Consider the following 20,218-nt stretch of genomic DNA (forward strand, 5'->3'; position numbering starts at 1 on the left):
AGATCCTTGGCTCTAACACGGTGAGGTGCTGGTATGTGGTGTGACCTCCTCTGCCCTTAAGGAGAAAAACACTGGCTTTCTTATGGCCCTAATCAATCAGCTTCTCTGCAGCTTTTCTTTATCATAATTAAAGGAGGAAGAAAGTACTGACTGCTCTCATTTTATTGAGACAGTGAATGGAAAGAGCCTACAGAGACAGCGTTGCTGAATATTGAACGGCACTCGAAGGTACTCCTCCGGTCTAATAGACTCAGAGGTGCTTTTTAGACTGCAATAATGAGCGTCTGATTTCAGTAATTTAGTTTGTTGGATAGCTATAAAAATAGTCTAGTTTTATGCAATAATTTTTTTTATAAGCTTCAGCAGCAGCTGGACTTTAAATAGTGAGAATGTCAAAATTCAGGTGGCTGTTTTCACCATTTTGAGCATTAATACAGTTCTTACCTGTGTCCCTACCTTTCCACCGAAGATGTGAAACTAACTCTTAAAGTTTCAACTCTCCCTCATCCTTTAAATTTTTGGCTCTTTCATAATGAAATTATGACTTGGTGGAAATGGGGACGTTAGTAAAATCTTAAAAAGCAGTACCACCAGCTTCTACAAGCTTGTGTGACCAGTTCTGTGGAAGTTCAGGTCCCAAGCTGACATGCATTTTTCAGACCCTTTTGTCGGTACATCTGCAGTTACTTTGTTCTGGCTGAGTGTCTGTCCCGGAGTACTTAAAACAGCTGTGACCCTTCATGCTGCAGTTGTAGGTGTAGTGTTAATGGATTATTTGAGACAATAGCCAGAAAAGAGAAATGGTTTGGCATTCATTTAAAAATTTACTAATAATATTTCTACTTTTTGAAATGTATAAAGGTAGATTCTTAGGCAAGCACATGCAGGACTGTTGGCTGGAATTTTGCATGTGTGGTGGTTCTGACAATGAATTATCCTGTTGAATAATTGGCCTTTTAAAGCATTTTTCACTTTTAGAATCTACATTTAGGGTTTGGGAGATAATGATGTCAACAGTAACAATGGGAAACCTAACTTGTTGCAGCCTTGTTGCTACGGTAACTCTCCAGTTTGTGTATATATAACATCTTCCCTCATGGAAAATGACTAAAGAAGTGTAGATTCAACCAAATTTCTTGGAGGTGTGTTATCGGTCTTCTGCATTCCTGGAGAGAACACTCATTGGTAGCCAAGCTGAAATATTTGTAAGGGTGGGGAGGCAGTTGAGTGTTAATTTGGGGAAGGGGAGCTGGAGAATCTGCTTTGGCAAATCTGCTCTTTGTGTGCCACTCAGACTTCGGCAGTGCGCAGCGTTTCCCCCACCAACAAAAGCCCTGGGGCAGAAAGTCGGGTAGGAACAGGATCACCTTTTACACACAAGTACTTGGTGTGTGAAGTCACGTATGCTTGGCATGTTGAAAGCCGACGGGGTGATGAGAGAATACAGTAAGCAGGCAGGTGAATTGGTCAGTTATAAGGAGGGAGTTTTAGTTTACTTCAGTTGTTGAAGTATAGAGCGATATATCTTTTAAAGATGTTGAACAAAGTTACTTGTGAATCCTGTGAACATACAGCTAACTTCAGGTATTCAAGCAGGATGTCCAACTTCCTCCCCCTGAAATTCTTATTTTGGAAATACACTGGTGTACATGTGTTATTAAGTTTTGCCTTTAGAGTGGATGAGATGCATGCACTCACTTTATAGTAAATTAATAAGGAATATGCTCTGATTTAGTTTCTGTATTTTTTCTTTCATTAGTGGTAATTGCTAGTTGCTAAATAGTTAGATAACTCCTTTGCTATTTTTTGCTGTATTCATGTGTTAGCTCTGTGTGGTTTATCCATTTACTCAACAGTACACTAAACTCTGTGGAAGAGTTGTGTTGTTGGGAGATTTGTGGAAGAGGGGTTTGAGGGTTTTTTTGTTTGTTTTTCCAAACAGGTTTTAAAAAAGCAGTAAGGTACGATATTTTTCGTTGCAGTGACGTTTGTATATGCTGTGTAGGTCAGACTAATTTCACAAAGAAGGTTTGTTCCTCTTGAAGAGAACCAAATAATAGCCATTATATACAGCCAAGAATCTTTAAGCTTTTGCTGATGGGCTGGAACAGTTGAGTGCTTGGAGATCTCAAGCAAGGCTGAGCTCTGCTTTGTAAGGCAGTTTCTAAACATGTAGTAATGGCTAATACTCCTCTCAAAAGGTCAGTGAGCACAATGGAGGCGATAAAAGCTGGGAGAAAAAGTATTTTCATTTTGTGCTCTCCTGTAAAATTGTTTGTTCAAAGATGCACAATAAAATGTGGAAAAGCTTGATAACTGTATTTTGCATTTTATTATGAAGTACAGAATATTCTTCTGCATTGTATCTCTTCAGCGTGTTCGTTTTTATTGCAGCTGTGTTTTACCACAGGTATACAGATCGTATGGAAGCTTTCTCAGTACTGCTAACAGGCTCATCCCTTATGCTGGCAACTGACCTCTTAAGAATGATGTCTAAACAGAATCTTCACTTTTAGCTGTTCAACATCACTTGAGTGAAATACCGATGTGTGAAGATCGATACATGGGAAGCACAGTATTGCGATATCAGATGAATTTCATCTCAGGCCTTAGAGACCTTGTTAGTGCAGATTTTCAGAAATGGCCAGTTGTCTTCTATTTCCATCACCAAGCAGTTTTTTGGACTCAAACTAAATTTTCAATATTGCTTTTAAGTAACTTTTTAGTTTCTGGCGCATTTTCTGTGAATAGAAACGTGGAGTATGACATCTGTAATAGTATAAGCAGTGGTGGTTTATGGACGTAAATAGTAAAGTCATCCCTCTTACTGTTGTTGGTAAGAATTCATGATGCTTAGCTATATGTACATGATTTATCTCCTTCTACTCCTACCATAGCTTTTGAATCCTAAACTCTTCGGAAAAATATTCTAAACAGGGAAATGTTATGGTGTTTATGTGTACTTAAGCTTTAAGCTGGAAAAATAAAGTTACTGCTTTGAGTATTTGGTTATGAAAATGTAATGGGTAGTCAGTAATGCTGGAAGTGCCTAGTGACATGTTTTAGGCAAAGTTCAGCCTGAATTCGTAGCAGGTACTTTACGTGATGTTCCTCTTACGGTTTAGAAATGCTATTTGCTAGTGTGCGGTGATCTCTGTTGTGGTTTAATTAGCAATCAGAAGTAGTTAATGTGTTGTTTCATTAACCTCATTGATACCTGTAATGAATGTTTGTATTATTGACAATGCAGCTGTTGTCTAGCTGTTAATGCAGCTTTATGCTTGAAAAACAAGTCTTATATTCATATATTTTGCTGCTTTTGAATACTGTGCACTTGTCTGGGCAAGGGAAAGGCATTTTCAAATGTTGTTGTGCAGAGTTGAGCGAAGGTCAGACACAGTGCAGTCAACTGCAGTTAAAACTGTTCCTCCTAACCTGAAAATGCCAACTTTTTTGGAGGCCGATGGTAGTTAAATCTGTATCTAGATTTGGCTCTCAACGTCCATGAGCAAAAAAGGGGCTTCCCTCTACAACCGCTTGAAGAACAGAGTCCCCTCAGGGCCTGAACTGAGCCTGATCATGATTACTTATTGCTACACTTCAGATGGAAAACTTGATAGAGCTTTTAATAGCTAACGTGTCCAAGCATCATTGTACTCAGTGCATGTAGTTTAAATGCCTCAGTTGTGTTTTTCCTGCTTTTATCAATACAGGCTATTTTTAGTGTGTGGGTGAACATGTAGCCCTTTTTCAGTCACATCATTCTTCTAAAAAAAAAAAAAAAAATTAAAAGCCGAAAACAACTGAACACCCCAAAAAAACCTCTTCAGGTACTGGATAACATGAACCATTCTCAATGAAAATACTGTATGTCAATGTTAACTTCAGAATTGGTTGTTTCTTCATTATTCTCTGGAGCAAATTTCCAAATGCAGCTTTAAAGTTTTTGAGTACTGTGAGGATTCATTATTGTCAGATTAGACTATGTATAAATACATGAGATTCTTTAGAAGGTCTTATGTCAAGTACAGATTGCCAAGTTGCTTTGATATGGAGCAAAAAATTTACTGTAGCATCATAGATTTTGTTCTCTGCAACATCCAGTTTTTTAAATAATTTCTTTGGTTGCTGGCATCCACTGCAACCTCTGCTTTGCAGTGAAGCTTAGTAGCATGCTTTCACATAGCAATCTTCCAGATGAATATTGATTATTTTGAATTATAGTCCATATGCCATATGTTGGGTGATAGTGGACAGTAAGTTAAAAACATAGGCATGGGGAAGTGCTTGTGTATTGTAATTTTCTGTTCCCCAGCTTCCTGACAGTTTCTTAAATATATTTGAATAGTCCCAAATTGATTGTTGGCACTGGTCTGTTAAACCTTACTTATTGTAATCCAGTTTCCTGTTTGGAAATATCATCAGTTCTCTGAAAAACTGAATTTGTGGAGGAACATAAAATAAAATTCTAAGTATGCTTATATTTGTATCATTTTTTTTTTTTTTAAAGCTAGTTAGGTAAAACTGCTAAGCACCTCTGGAAAATAAGCCATTGGTTATAACAAGATTATCTTACTTCCTAAACAGGTGTCTGGAAAATGGAGAAGACTTTGAACAGAATTCATCCAGTTTCTGATCCAGAAGCAACGTATTTTCTACAAGTATCATGGGAAAAAGATTTAGGCACTGGCTTTGGTGTAATGCTTAGTGATGGTCAATGTGCATGGACCGGGACAGGTAATAATGGAAAGAAAAAAAAAGTTTTAAATTATTACTGTTCTTTATTATTATAGTTTCTAAACTGTGACCCACCACTTACATCAAAAACTTTTTATGAGCCTTACCTCTCCCCAGGGCTGGAGGAGGTGGGGTTCATGATCTTCTGGAACGTGTTCAGAGATCTTTCAAATCTGGAAAGATTGCATGTCAAACCTAATACTAATTCTTTTAGCATATGGATATGCAATGTTTTGTTCTTTCTCAAGAATATAATTTCTTGCAGTGATATTGGAGTACCACTTATGTGTCTTCTCCAGATCCTTGAACAAATGTGTCATGCAAGTTCCGTTTGCAAATTATAGTTCATGAAGCATTTAATTGCAGATGTTTTTTAAATGGTTCCATAAAATCTTAATAATTAAAGGTAGCTGTATTTGGTACTCAGGTGAATTTTTGAGAAGGAGAAAGGACAAGAAAATATTTTTTTCCTGGGCATAAGTTATCAGAAGAAAAAAAAATAGCCTGTGGGATTTTTTCCCCCCTCAGAAACCTGAATAAGAGGATGGGTCTCTTAATATATATACATGTATACAAACTATATATCTGTATATATATAGTTCCTGTGTATAAAAAGAAGCTTAATCATTCATTAACCTTCTTTTGAATACAATTTTCACCTTTTTTTTCACTTAGACCTAGGAAACAAGACTAACTTAAAATATGTCCACATATGTATTAAATCTGCTCTTCCATATTCATTTTAACATTTCAAACACACTATTGATTAGGAGTTCCTGCACAAGACATGCTGGTTCCCTGTAGTCTGGTATGAAAGGTTTTTCTTTCTTGGTTTGACAATAGGATAGTCAAACTATGTATTTTCAAAATAACAAAAAGGATGTTAACAATGGTAAATACTTAACTAATTGACCATACTAGTTTTTCTGTTTAAAAGCTTTTCTGGTTGTTCTTATGTAACTTTAAAATCCTGAGCTTAAATTCACAAAAAGCTGATTCTTTAAATCTGTTATTTTTCTAAGTAAAAGCTATGTTACTGTAACTGGAAGAGTATAGAAGAAATATGTAAACACAGTTCTCATTTTGTTAACTTCCTGCATCTGGCAGAATGGCTGGATGATAATTTCCCAAAACAGAGGACCAGTGAAAGCAAGATGACCTCACTCTATTAAAAGGAAAGAAAGACACCCACAACAGTTTAGCATGAGCACTGGGTACTCATCCAAAGGAGAGCGCTTCTGTTTCTTTTGCAAGAATCATACATTTCTAAGGAACTCCTATTGAATTTGTAGTCCTTTGAATAATTTCATTACGATTTGAAGTTCTTGTGCATGAGGCTTTCCTACTGCACAGATCCGTGTTTTCATACGCTCAGCATTGTTTTTGATCACTTTTTCTAAGTTTGAGAAAGTTTGAGTTTTTCATCACATTTGAGACTGCTTAGATTCCAAATTCAAAACCTGGGAGGAGGGAAAACAGTGGTCAGAAATTCTTGCTATGGGAAATCCCTCTTGGGTTTCTCATGCTGTGGATTATTTTGCTTGGCAAGACCTGCCAGAAAGTGAATGAGAGTTGCTGATGGAGTTGTCTTTCATGTTTTTTGTATATTTAATGTGTTAGGAGTCCTATGTAAGGAGGAAAAAAAAAAAAGTAAATCTTGCAGGGGGAGGAGTAGCACACAAATATGCAACATGATCTAATGTATTCACTTGGTATTGGGTTTAATAACTACTGATATATGGGTTTATATATTTCGTGTTTCTCTAACGATTCATCAGTTCTGCTAGTTTTGTAAGATAAAGAAACATGCAGCATGTAGGGGCACCACAGGAGAAAAAAATCCACCACAGTGGTCTATTACAGTATATTAGTATCTTTGGGTTTTTAGCTTCCTTAAACTTTCAATGAAAATAAGAAAGGTAATCTAATTTTTCTCAGTGTTCTAATCATTGTTCTAGACAAACACTTATTTTTGCAAGTATTTCTGACTTATTTTTTTCTGCCCCTCTTTGCCTCATACTGCAAGGGTTTTCACATTTCTGTTTGTACTGTTTTGGGGGATTGCTGACATACTAGTGTCCTTTTCTCTCTCACCTCTGTCTAGTGTCCTGTACAAGAAATAAGCTAGCTAATGAGGAAACAATTGGTTGGCTGTAGCTTATAATAAAGTGGAAATGTTTTGATGGTAAATTTCTTGCCTTTCTTTCCCACTCAACTCTTCCTGTTTGTAGTGGATTGTTAGCTCTGCAAGATGTGTTGACCAGCACTGTAGCCCCAATTCTTCACTGGCTTGTGGGCTTAGCTTTTTTCCTGACAGTAGTTCCGCTGTATCGTTCTTTATATGAACATTAAAAGTGCAGCTTTCAGTTTAAAAAAACCCAAGATGCCGCTGGCAATTGTTAAAGTCTTAAGTCTTTCTGATAACATCTGTTTCATGCTTAAAATAAGTTTTAAAAATCTTGGAAAATACTTCTACTACTTCATGTAAGATACTTAGATGTGTTCAGTTGTGTTGGGGCTGATGGTTGAACGTTTCACTTAGCTTAGAAGGAGGTAGAGAAAAACTGGCAGCATGTGGAATGGCTAGTGTCAGTTTACAGCCTCCAGCTTTGCAGCACTGTAACAAGTCCTGTTCTGAAATTCATAACCTGTCAGTCTTAGTGCGTGAGGATTAATGCACGACTGCCTTTGACTTAGCAGTTGCTTGCTTGTAGGTCTTTTCATGTTTGCAGTGCTGCATGCTGTCTTTGCTCTTGTTCATGTCCCTGTCTGCCAGCTGCAGATGTGTCTGGTGCATAGGGAAGGAGGCAGTGATGCAGCATTGCAGCTAAATAGTGTGGATTTGCACTCAAAAGTCCTGTTTGTAGGACAAGTGCTAGCTGGCTATATACGTGTCCCTCTGTCTTAGCCTCTTTCTCTTCATGTATTAGGAAAGGGTTTTACATATTAGAAAAAACATGTTTGTGATGTCCATGCAGTGAAAAAAGGACTGTTTTTATCCATTTCTCTCTCCCTGTGTCCTGTGTTCCCTTTCATAAAGATTTTTTTAAACCCCAACTTCATGAAGAGGGCTGCTGCTTACTTTTGCTCTGTTTAAATTTGTCTTGTTGGGTTGTAGGAATAAATTTGAAAAATGTAACATGTTCTTCAAATGATGATACTAAAATATAAATGTTTTGAATCTTGAGTTTATTGGGTGTCTCAGAGTATTTCGGTGCCCTAAAGCTCATCAGTATTAGGCTGTATACAAAAACATTTATGTACGATTGTCTGTTACATCAGCTGTAATGGCCAGCAGAATACAGTTTCCATTTCAGGAGATGTGCTTTTACGAAGAGCACACATCTTAAGTTTACAAATCTGTAGGGACATACAGTTGTAATATGCCACACTTCTCCCTGGCCTCTCTCTTCCAACCCACTCCATTTTTTTTTTTTTTCCTTCTCTGCAATATAGATAATGCAACTTAAAATGTAAGGATAGAAGCATCTTCTCCAATCTAGGAATACTGATTATGAAGTTATTTTATTTCTGGTTTATTCTAATGTTTGTTCCACAGCATTCCTGTATTCTTTTTAATGTATACTGACATTTCTGCAATTTCTGACATCTGCTGAATGGTTGTGTTGTTGCAGATCTGGTAAAATACTATGTATCGTGCCTTGTCCTTTTACTTTATGTTAAGCTAGTATAAGTGTGACAGGTTTCCTCTTGTATCTTTAAAAGAAGAGGGGAGCAGAGAATACTCAATTTTAAGCATTTTCTCTTAAGGAGAATATGGGGAACTTTGTGACAGACTTCAGACTGCCATAGGCCTGACATTTCACATCTTAGTGTGACAAAGACTGACTTGCTCATATTTACTGAGCCTAATTCCATTTTTTTTCTTTTTTTTTTTCCTCTTATCATAACTCCAGAGCAGTTTAGTTCCCTTGCATTGTTTTGCTTTCTGGCTTTTGAAGGACCTAACACATTTGAATCTGCCTAGGGAAAAATGCCTTGTGCTAGGGGATAACTAATGTGATTCTGACCCACTAGTTTATTTTTAACTGAGTGTATCTGCAGGCTCAGGTTTTCCACAGAAGGGGGTAGTTTCTCATTGTGTCAACTGTTTGTTTCCTTGCAGTGGTGACATTAACATGCTCTCTCTCGCCACCTGCATCTCCTGTTCCACCTAGCTAGTGTGTGTCTAGTTTCCACCTAGTTCACTTGTGTCTTATCAACAGAGTAGTAGAGTGGGGTGTTAGTGACTGACCTGCCTTACCAGATTTTGCAGACTTATGGTAATGTGGTAATAACTTATGATAACAACGTAAGGTAATTAGCAAGGTAGTATTTCTTTGTTGTGTGCACAAATAGTTGATGTATTTGTGAACAGATGACCTAACTGATTATTGTGACCTGTTATTAAAAAAAAAAGGGCACAAAAACCCCAACAAAGAAAAACAACAAAACCCCCATCAGTTAAGTCTAAGGTCAGTAAAGTCTATGTGTTTTCCATATTTTGAGATGTGTAGAGAGGAGGGCTACAAAAGCTAATACTTATGAACAAGGAAGAGCTGGTTGGGTAAGTCAAAGCTGGGGGCAGCCTTTGGCTGCAGAGACTATTGAGTTGGTGGAGTTAGGATTGTGAGAGGAGGGAATAGAGTAAAAAGCAGGATAACAACCCTAGATTTCAAAAGAGCAGGCTTTGACCTCTTCCAGGTCAAAGAGATCCTCTTCCAGGATCTCTTTAAAAGAATCCTATGGGATATAGCTCTGGAGAGAAGAGGAGTCCAGGAGAGATGGTTGATTTTTCAAGGATCACCTCCTCCAAGCTCAAAAATGGTTCATATCACTGGAACAGAAAATGAAGCAAAGGTGGCAGGAGACCTGCATGGATAAACAAGGAGGTCCTGGCTAAACTCAGACATTAAAAGGAAGTATATGAGAGGTGGAAACCAGGGGAAGGTGACCAGGGAGGGATATAGAGACAGTGACCAAGTATGCAGGGATGGGGTTAGAAAAGCCAGAGCCCACCTGGAATAGCATCTGGCAAGGGATGTGAAGGGCAAGTAGGACTTCTGCAGCAGCAAAGGGAAGAGGAGGGAAAATGTAGGCCTGCTGCGGAGTGGGGCAGGGGGACTGGTGACAAAGGACATGGAAAAGGCTGAGGTACTACTCAGTACTACTCAGTGCCGCCTTTGCCTTAGTCTTTGCTGGTTAAGATTTGCCTTTAGAAATCCCAGGCCCCTCAGATCAGTGGGAAAGTCAGGAGCAAAGGAGACTTAGCCTTGGAGGGGGATCAGGTTAGAGAATGTCTTAAGAAACTGGATGTACACAAGTCCATGGGACCTGATTGGATGAGACTATGAGTGCTGAGTGATCTGGCTCATGTCATTGTGAGGCCACTCTTGATTATTATTGCAAGGTAATAGTGATCAGGGGATGTTTTTAAGAACTGGAAGCAATGTCTCTCCTATCTTTGGGAAGGGTAAGGTGATGGATCTGGGTACGATGCTGGTCAACCAGAGGGTGTTGGAGGATTAATCCTGGAAACCATTGCAAAAAATACTAAGGACACAATGGTGACTAGTCAGTACAGATTTACAAAGGGGCAATCATGCCTGACCTACCCGATAACCTCTGAAATTACTAGCTTGTTGAATGAGGGAAGGGCAGTGGATGTTGTTTATTTTGGCTTTAACTAGCAAAGGTTTCAACACTGTGTCCTCTGTCATCCTCACAGACAAACTGGTAAAGTATGGACTAGATAGATGAACAGTGAAGTGGATTGAGCTCAGGCAGTTCAAGCAGATTTCAAAGGGTTGTGATAAGTGGTATGAAGTCAAGCTGGAGGCCTGTTGCTAGCGGCCCTGTACCACAGGGATCAATACTGGGTCCAGTACTGTCAACATCTTCATTAATCACTTGAATAATGACACAGTGCATCCTCAGCAAGTTTACAGATGATGCAAAACTGGGGGGAAGGGTTTATAGAGGATTGGGTTGCCATTCAGAGGGACCTGGACAGGCTGGAGAAATGGGCTGACAGGAATCTCATGAAATTCAACAAAGGGAAATGCAAAACTGTATACCTGGGGAGGAAGAAGCCCCCAGCCTGTACTGGTGCCTTGGGTGACTGGCTGGAAGCAGGTCCCTTGTTGAAAAGGACCTGGGAGTCCTGGTGGACAAGAAGTTAAACAGGGGCCAGTCATGTGGCCTTGTGGCAAAGGCGGCCAACAGCCTCCTGGGCTGCATTAGGAAGAGCGTTGCCAGCAGGTCCAAGGGAGGTGATCCTTCCTCTCTACTCAGCCCTGGTGAGACCAGCGATGCGGTGTTCAGTTCTGGGCTCTCCAGTATGAGAAAGACATGAACTTACGGAATTGAGTCCAGTGACAGTCTATGAAGATGACTGAAGGACTTGAGCATCTGTTGTGCTAGGAGAAGTTGAGAGAGCTGGGACTGTGCAGCCTGGAGGAGAGAAGGCTCAAGGAGATTTTGTCAATGTGTATTAATTAATAGCTGATGAGAGGAAGTAAAGAAGATACAGCCAGGCTCTTCCCAGTGATGTCCAGTGAAAGGACAAGAGGCAATGGGCACAAACTGAAATACAAGGAATTCCATTTAAACACAGGAAAAAGCTTTTTTCACTGTAAGGGCGACCAAGCACCAGAACAGATTGCCTGGAGAGGATGGGGAGCCTCAGTCCTTGGAGATATTAAAAACATGGTCCTGAGTAACCTTTGTCGTTGACCCTTCCTTGATCAGCAGAGCGGGACTAGACAATCTCCAGAGGTCCCTTCCAAACTCAACCACTCTGAGTCTGTGAAAATAAGCTAAAATTACTGAAGGTGCAGAATTAATCCAGAAATCCTAAAGTGTGTGAAGATACAACTATTTATAGCAAATAATTATACCTTTACCTCTTTGCTGTATTTTTATGTGATGGATTGATTTGATACGTATTGCCTTCTTTGCAATATGAGGTTAGCTACTGGGTCAAGAAGAAGATTGGAGGAAAATGAGGCAATTTGAACAGGCTCATGTGTGACTGAAATGCTGTTCTATTTCTATCAGTGTGATTTCAATACATGTCAAGGCTTATGTCTCAATATGCAACTGTCTTCAAAGGCATTTGTATAGAGAAGAAATAAAGCTATTAATAGGGGTTTTAAGTAGGATACTTTTTAAAGTCTTGCAGTTCTGTGAAGGATGTGTTTTTGTTTTTTTTTTTTTGTTGGGTTTTTGGGTTGGTTTTTGGTGTGTATATGTTTGCTTTTTTTTTTGGCTTTGTTTTGTGGGATTTTTTTTCAGACTCACAAACTAATGTCCTTTTGCATATCTTTCTCTCTCAAACACTGGGCAAATGCTAGAAAGGTCTCAGAGCAAGCAGGGGTAAATGACAATCTAGAGCAGTCTTCCTCAGAAGATTGGTCAGAAGAAAAGGAAACACTTCTGTTAATCAAGTAAACAATCTAAAATACTGTATTGGTAGGCTACACATTAAAGCCTGCATTAAATTATACGCATCCTATCTTTAATTTGGAGTCTTTGCTTATATCTGTCTGTGCATGAAACTCTGCAGTCCTCATTGAGATCATTATTCTGATTAACATTTGATCTCTAAAAGTACTGAAGGAACAGTATGTAGAATAAAATACAAAAGGAAGGAAAATTACTAGGGGCCCAGGTGGTAAAATCAAGAACCGTTTCTTGCTACTCCTAGTGAAAGATAACGTGTCTTGGTAAGCTGCCATTTCAGTTTGAGGGTTAACCAAAAGAATATTTAGGACAAAATAAATGATCAGAAGCAGACAGGAAAGGCTATCATGGTTCTTAACAACAGTACATCTTTATTGGCCTGTTCTGTACTGTATTCAACCATTCTTCACCTCCAAAGGAATGGAATAAAATTTTCTTCATAGACCTGATGTAAAGCAAACTGGAGACACATCCCCCATGTAGTGGTCCTTGAATGTAAATGGTAAAACAGGGATTCTCAAGTCTCTAGGTATAGCTTCATTTGTAAATTTACAGTTTGTTTTGTTTTAAGGTTGTAAGTTACAAACTTGGAAAACTGGATCAAGAATGTGTGAGGAAACAGTTGCATCTGTTGTCTTACAGGGTTTAGATTACATGCTTTCAGAGAGAACTGAGAGGGCACAATAAATCATAGTTAAAACATTCCACTCTTTGTTGCAAGGTTAGTGTTATTCAGAATAACTTTAGGCAAGTAGAATTGTGGACTAGTAGTAATAAACCATTTTCAGACAGGAAAAAAAGGGACAGAACTTAATTCTTATGAAAAACACAGTATTCCTGCTACATTTCCATTAGTGTCTGGCACACTGGTATATGTCAAGGAAAGAATAGTCTCCTAGTATTTGCCTGTCCCTTAAGGTGTGTGAGTGTGTGTCTGTATGTTCATATAAATATATATATACACATGTTCACACACATGAGTATTTATTTCTCACGTTTCTTTCTGATAGTGTCTGAAGCTGAAATTTCTAGGGAGGCTGCTGACATGGAAATGAACAGAGAAAAGTATGTCGAAGAACTGAAGAAAGCATTGATAGCTGGAGAAGAATCAGCTGACAAATACAATTTTGTTATTTCAAGAGATGAAGAAAATATGGACTGTCACTTTTCCTATGAAAGAAATCTGAAAGATGCCTCTGTAAGTATAGTTAAATGTTTAAATTTGACTGTTAAACTATGAGAAGGACCTTCTTGGTACATTTGTGTATTTTATTAGGTTCTTTAAAATCAAATAGACCTGTGATACATATTTCGGATTGAGTGAATATTGTGAACTCTGCCATGGGCCAAACTAGAAACAAGTTTGTGGTTTTCTATCAAAAACTGGTTATCAATAGAACTATTTCTGTGTTACTTTCTTAAATGCTACTGAATAAGAGTATTACTTCTCTATTTAAGTTTTGGATTAGTGTAATGATAGGATGAGGGGTAAGGGTTTTAAACTGAAAGAGGGTAGATTTAGATTAGATATTAGGAAGAAATTCTTTACCATGAGGGTGGTGAGACACTGGCACAGGTTGCCCAGAGAAGTTGTGGATGCCCCATGCCTAGAAGTGTTCAAGGCCAGGTTGGATGGGGCTTCGAGCAACCTGATCTAGTGGAAGGTATCCCTGCCTGTGGAAGGGGGGATTGGAGCTAAATGATCTTTAAGGCCCCTTCCAACCCAAACCATTCTATGATTTTATGATTTATGTTTTGTTTTTTTCAAGCAGGGTATGCCAACATGTTGGAGCTGCAGTTTAGTATTAAGCTGATATGTTCCATAAGCTGTAACTTTGTTTTTAATTTCTAACTGGGAAAGTATGCTTCCCTTTTGAAATTCCAGCCCCCAATGCATTTCTGCTTCACTTGTTTCTTCTTTCTTCTCTCTCTATAGTCACCTAAATAAGGAAAAATTTAAGTAAGTTTACTTTCAAATGCTAAAACATACTTTTAAAATGAGCTTTTCTATTACTTTAAGTATTTTGAAGCTAATGCTAAAATTGTTTCCTGCTTGGAAATGCATTAAATTACAACTGGAAATGTAGTTCCATGTTGGTTTCTTGGCTGCAAAGGAAAGGACCCTCTTAAAGTGAGAAAGAAACCAGTATAATCTGTATCTGTAGACATGTTTGGTTATTTCAGGTTGTGGTTTAGTTTTAAAGCTTTTCTGGGGAAGAAGCTAATTTAAGGTAATCCTCCTTGCTTGTACTCCCCCCCCCCCCCCCAAAAAAAAAAAAAAAAAAAAAAGCTCTGCCTTTCCCAAGGTTTGTCACAGCTTCAGTTGTTCTAGGATAGCAGTTGGGCTGACTGATCACTCAGCCACATCAGTGAAATAATTTGGGTTTAAAAAGCACTGATTTAACTTTGCACTGATCCAGTTCAGGGCACAGTTCTGCAATTGGTTTCACTGGCATTATTGAGGGGAAGAAAATTGTGGGGAGAGAATGGAAACGAGATTGCAGATAGAGAAGAGTAGGAATGTCTTTGGCCAGATCTTTTTTTTTTTTTTTTTTTTTCTGGGGAAAAAAATCTAGCATGGCATTGTGTCTGGGAGCAATGTCTAGGGATTGTCCTACCTGCTTTGTATTAAAAGATTTCTTCTTCAGACCATTGGGACATGCTTTGCTTCTCATTTGGTTAATTTTGGCAGGTATCACCTTTTAAGAAACTAGCAGAGGTGTCTGGCTTGTAACAGAAAACCAAACCAAAGAAACTACTTTCTCTTGGAATGTGTCAGTTGGAAGTGGAAGGTAGAAATACTTTCCCTCTAAATTGGAAATAGGCAAAGAATGCAGTATAGGTATTGGTCACAAACCTGAAATGGGAGTATGTGTATATTCCTGTATGTGTATCTCTTAGATGAGATGAGGAAAAACTCACCTAAAAGAGGTGGGCCATTCAGATTACCTAATCAGTAGCAGCTCACGTGCTTATTGTCAGAGTCTTGGCTTCATTTTAGTAAGCAGAGAAAGAGAGATTCAGTGGAATGAAGTTAGGCTTCTTAAGACTACTTCATTACAGGCCTTTTTCCTTGTGCAATATAGGAAATTTCAGCACAATGTGGCTCTTGACTGAGGTGCCAAAAGTTAGATGATGTAAGTCTTCCAATCTGCATTATCGATATTTCTGTGTATTTACCCAAGGTCTTATGGGCTGTATACCCCTTTCTTGACACTTCTTGTGAGTACACAGGGCTGAGTGCTGTTCACGGAGGGTCTAGGTCAAAAGTACTGTATTACAGGAGGATTACAAGGTTAGGACCAAATTGTACTTAGAAAATAAGAGCAGTAATTTTAAGAATCCTGTTTTTCTTGTCTGTGTCACACATAATATATTCTAAATACCAGACAGATGAAATACATACTATATTTTTATTAAGGGAAAATATCTTCATATATGTGGGCCCACCTAATATATGTTTCCATCAATTAAGGCTTACGAGAAATTTAATTCATATGAAAACATCCTTATGTCAATTTGGGAAAATAATGATCTGACCAAAGAAATTGAAAATACAAAGCGTCCTGATTGCTATGCATGCTTTTAGCTTTGGGTGTCAAAAGAGTGTTTTTAGAAAGATGTAATTTCTTGGGTGAAAATACACCATTTTTTTCCTCCTGTACTAAACTAATACCTACAAATAAAATTGCCAAAGACTTTGTTGGAATTACAAATAGCTTGCAGGTTTATAATAGAATATATTTGAAACAGTTTGCAAATTCTCTGTAAAAGTATTCATGATGTATATCTTTCAGCATCAGATTAGGAAATTAATCTTCCTGGGCTCTGTACATCCAGAGGCCTGAGATTCAACTAAATGTACGCTTACCGCAGAGGAAGCCTAGAGAAACTACTCTGCAACTTAAACATGACTTAAATTCAGTGTTTATCTCTTATCAGTACTTATTTTCCTTGCTGTGTATTTTTCTTTACGTCTTGTTGAGTCGTTACGAATATTTTCTCCTTCTCTTTTCATATTTCAGCAACTGTATATATGCACAAATGACAGCCTTCCCGGTCTTGGGAAGAGTGTTGTGGGGTGGGATGATGATGGTGATGTGTGTGTGGAGAGAGGGGAGCTTTTGGTTAAAATGTACTGCATTTCTTTTATTAGATGTGCTACCTGCAGTCAGTCTGAGAGATGTATTTAGTCTTCATGTTTTTGTTTAAAAATGTAGACATAAAGGAAAAGGAACGATCATTTCAAATTTTGACAGTAGTGCACATAATACTACTTTCAAGTTCCCTGCTTCTCCTCTCCTACCCCATTATATTATTAATCACTGTTGTGAGAAAAGTCCATTAAATTATCAGGAATAATTAGAAGATTACTATTCTTAAACCAATGTTTTTATCATTTGATGTATAACAAAAGGAGAGGTTACAGAAAAGTATGCATGAAGATGTGGTTGGTTGTGTTTGAATACTGAATGTTTTGCTTAGTCTTAAATAATGCAGTTAACACTTTTTAGTTACAAAAACTCTAAACTTCTGAAATGCATTTTTATACTTTGTGAGCTATAAAGTGCTTATCGATTCATGCAGCTATCTATTATTGCAAATTTTTTCATCCAATGAGTACACAGGTGCCTAAGAATAAATTCTGTACTCTTGGAAAATCAATATGACTTTTGTTAGAGGTATATGCATGCTTGTATACACAAACTTGATTATTTTAATAAACTTTAATGAAACCTACCTATGGCATGATGTTGATCACCTATGCCCATCTCAGCCAGTAATTTCCAGTGCAGTGCTCAGCCACAGTTCTCCATCCAGTCTGGATAAACCGCTAATTCCTATAAAAAATGAAGAGTAGAATTTCTACAAAATACTTGGCCTTTTTTTCTTCTGAATACATCATAGATTCAGTTGAGTTATGTCCTGGGCCCTTATTTACAAATGATATCTACACAGTCTATAAATAATTGCTGGCTGAAAAGTCTGTGAGGTTTAGGTACATGATGGGTATACCCCAACTGGAATGAGCATGTTAGAAGCATCTTAAAGAATTCACAGTAGTAAATTTTTGCAGCTTGTAAGACAAGTTGCTTCTTATTCTCTCGCCGTGTTAAGAAAATTCGTATTTATTTGTAGATACCATAGTTTAAATTAATAATTTCATATAACATTCTTGATGCATTTATAATTCACACTAGTTAATAACAGTATGGTGTTTACTGATTTTTGCTACTTTAATTCACAAAGAGAATGTGTCTGAGAAAGCAGAAAAAGAGCGATAAACTGCAACTCTTTTTTCCTTTTTTTTTTTTTTTTTTTAAATATCTTATCCATGTGGGAGAAGTATACTGCTGTATCTGTGTACACCGTCTTGGTGTATCTGTTGATCCCTGTTTCTTGCAAATATCTGCACATGTGAAACATATTCTGTACATGATTAGCGTGCTTCATATATAGACTAGGAACTTGGTAAGCAGATCTAATTTGACATAAATAACAAAAGCTTTCGTATGGTAGTGCATAAGAATTTAGTGTTTAAAATTTTAAGCCTTAAAAAGCAGTGTTTACAGTGCTACGGACCAGTAATTTGATCATTATTGACTGATGTGAAATAAAGTTAGCTACATCACCAGTGTCACTTGATTTTTCTCTTGATGAGCATAATTTTCAGCTTGGTAATTACCAATGTTGAAATACTATATGTATATATATTATATAATTTATAGACACATAGGTAGTTTTCAGGGGCTTAGTGAATGTATAAATCTGAAATACTCTGTTTTCAATAGACTGTTTTTTCTGAGATTTTTGGTGGGTTTTTTTTTTGTTTGTTTTTTTTGTTGTGCACTTGCGTATTTGTTTTCCAGTCTTCTGATAGAGAATATGTGTAGGTGATTTTGGACTAGTGACTGGTAATAGTCAATTGATGATGACAAAATGTGTTAGATACTGAATTTTTGTTTCCATAACTGTACTAAACTGTGGTATTTGAAATAATTTTTACTTTCTTTGGAGCAGCTTGGTAAAAATCGGCTTCCGTAAAATATAATTATGTGCCAAAACTGTATTGGGTGGTCTATAGGAGTGCAAATAAAAATAATGGAGTGATGTTAAGCAAAGGAAAATGTAGACATATTATTGGGAAATATTTTCTGATGTTGAAATTTGTTTTACTGCTGAAGTGTTTGCCAGAGGAAGTGGTAGCAGCCCCATTGCGTCAGTCACTTAAAAATGGACTGGACAAAGGAATGGAAAATGCACTGTAAGTAACTCTCCTGCATTGGCAGTATAGTACGTTAGATGACTTAATAGGTGTTCTCCATCCCAAAAACCTGTGAATCGCTGCTTGCCTGCCCAAACTACTGTAAACGTGAGCTCCATTGGTCTGTGGTGCAATGAATGTCTTCACTAAGGAACTTTTATTTACAGACAGACAGACACACACACACAAGTTGAAGAGCAATAGGGCGGAGGATGTAGTTTTTGCAAGTTACCTCATGAAAACAGGTTTATCATCCCTCATTATGTGCCACAGGGAGGTTCTTCAAAGTTTGTTGTGTCTTTTGTAGTCTAGATGGAACATTTGACAGTGGTAAGTCTGGCAGGTGATTCTCCACTACAGCAATAAAAGTTGGCGTTGTAAACATCTCCTTATTGAGGTAAGCTTACAAAAAAGCCCTTGAAGATCAGTTTGGTTTTCCTTTCCTAGCTGATAGGGAAGAATAATTATCTCTTATTTGCTTATGGAAGTAACTAAGTTTAGAGATTAAAAACTTGTCTGTGGTTCCTCTAAATTACCTCCCCCTCTTTTGTACTGGCTCATTAAGGCTGGAATTACACTTGTTAGCTGCAGCCCTGTTTTGAAGGCTAAGGAGACCTGCAACTTAGGGAAGCGTGAGAAGGCAGGCTGCATCCAAATGTGAAATCCCTTTGACAATTTTTTGTATAGCTTTTACCATCAGCATAAGTAAAGATCAGGGCAGTCATTTACAGCATCTGTGTAGCAGTCATTCAGAAGACTACAGTTTACAGTCTAATTCACCTGTTGTTGAGTTGATGAACAGGTAGGTTCCTTCCATGAACTGATGTCTACCGCCAAAGCTAGATGCTTCAAAGTAAATGCTTGCAACTAGTCCAGCACTATTCTTCTGATAGGATGAAATCAAACCTGTATCTCCAAATCCTTTAAAAAGTGTTTATAACAATGAATGTATAATAATGATAGATATGTAAGATTTATGTGATGAATAAGTCTACTTAGGTGCTGATTTTTTTTTAATGGATGGAACACTTGCCCAAGTCACAAATAATTCATATCTGATTTAGAGGAGATACCTATGTAACATGTTTATTTTGCAGTGTCATAGTTGCATGTAATTTTAAAAGTATCAGAGTAAGAATCATAATCTAACTTAAGGGAAGTCCGTAAGGATTTTAGTACTTTCTAACTTATCTTTTTGAAACGGTGATCAAAAAAGATAAAATGGTGTCTGAGTTTTATATATACTTGTTCTAGCTGTATCTCAGCCTGATGTAGCTGAGCCTAACAAACTACGCCTTTAAAAATTCTGATGTGTTTTGTGATTTATCTTCCTTATGACAGGTGGCTTTGCCGTAGGGTGTTCAGCGCCCTGCCCTTAGGAACTGTTTTTAGGGTGGTGAGGGCAAAGTAGGCTGTTAAGAGTCACATTAAAATAACAATGGGTTTGGTATACAGTGGGACTTGTGTGTCAAGCCAGCTGCGGTGCAAAACGGGCCACACACACAGAGATCTCAGTAAGGGGCCATTGAGGCTGGGCCAGCTAAACTGCTGCCACCTAAACAAACACCATCACAGAGTCAGTGATTTAGTGCTTGATCTAAGTAGGTGACCACTTGGAAGTAAATCTTTCCAAGTACTTTAGCGAGTCACTCCACATATAATAAATAATGGAAATCCGGCAAGATTTTTTTTTTTGCACTGGCAATTAAATTGATTAAATAGCCTTTGATAAACAATTATTTGAGTGCTAGC

General features: G+C 37.8%; 1 protein-coding gene across 2 annotated transcripts in view; it reads left to right on the forward strand.

Moving 5' to 3' along the window:
* Positions 1–20,218, forward strand: part of XRCC4 (X-ray repair cross complementing 4) — a 192,374-nt gene that overhangs the window by 13,756 nt on the left and 158,400 nt on the right. For both annotated transcript variants that reach the window (XM_076362596.1, XM_076362597.1), the window contains exons 2-3: positions 4,588–4,737; positions 13,212–13,399. In XM_076362596.1, the coding sequence (XP_076218711.1) occupies positions 4,599–4,737; positions 13,212–13,399 (327 nt within the window). In that variant the 5' untranslated portion in view covers positions 4,588–4,598. The remainder of the gene's footprint in view (positions 1–4,587; positions 4,738–13,211; positions 13,400–20,218) is intronic.

Source organism: Aptenodytes patagonicus, chromosome Z (assembly GCF_965638725.1).
Source record: "Aptenodytes patagonicus chromosome Z, bAptPat1.pri.cur, whole genome shotgun sequence".
NCBI classification, from domain to species: Eukaryota; Metazoa; Chordata; class Aves; order Sphenisciformes; family Spheniscidae; genus Aptenodytes; species Aptenodytes patagonicus.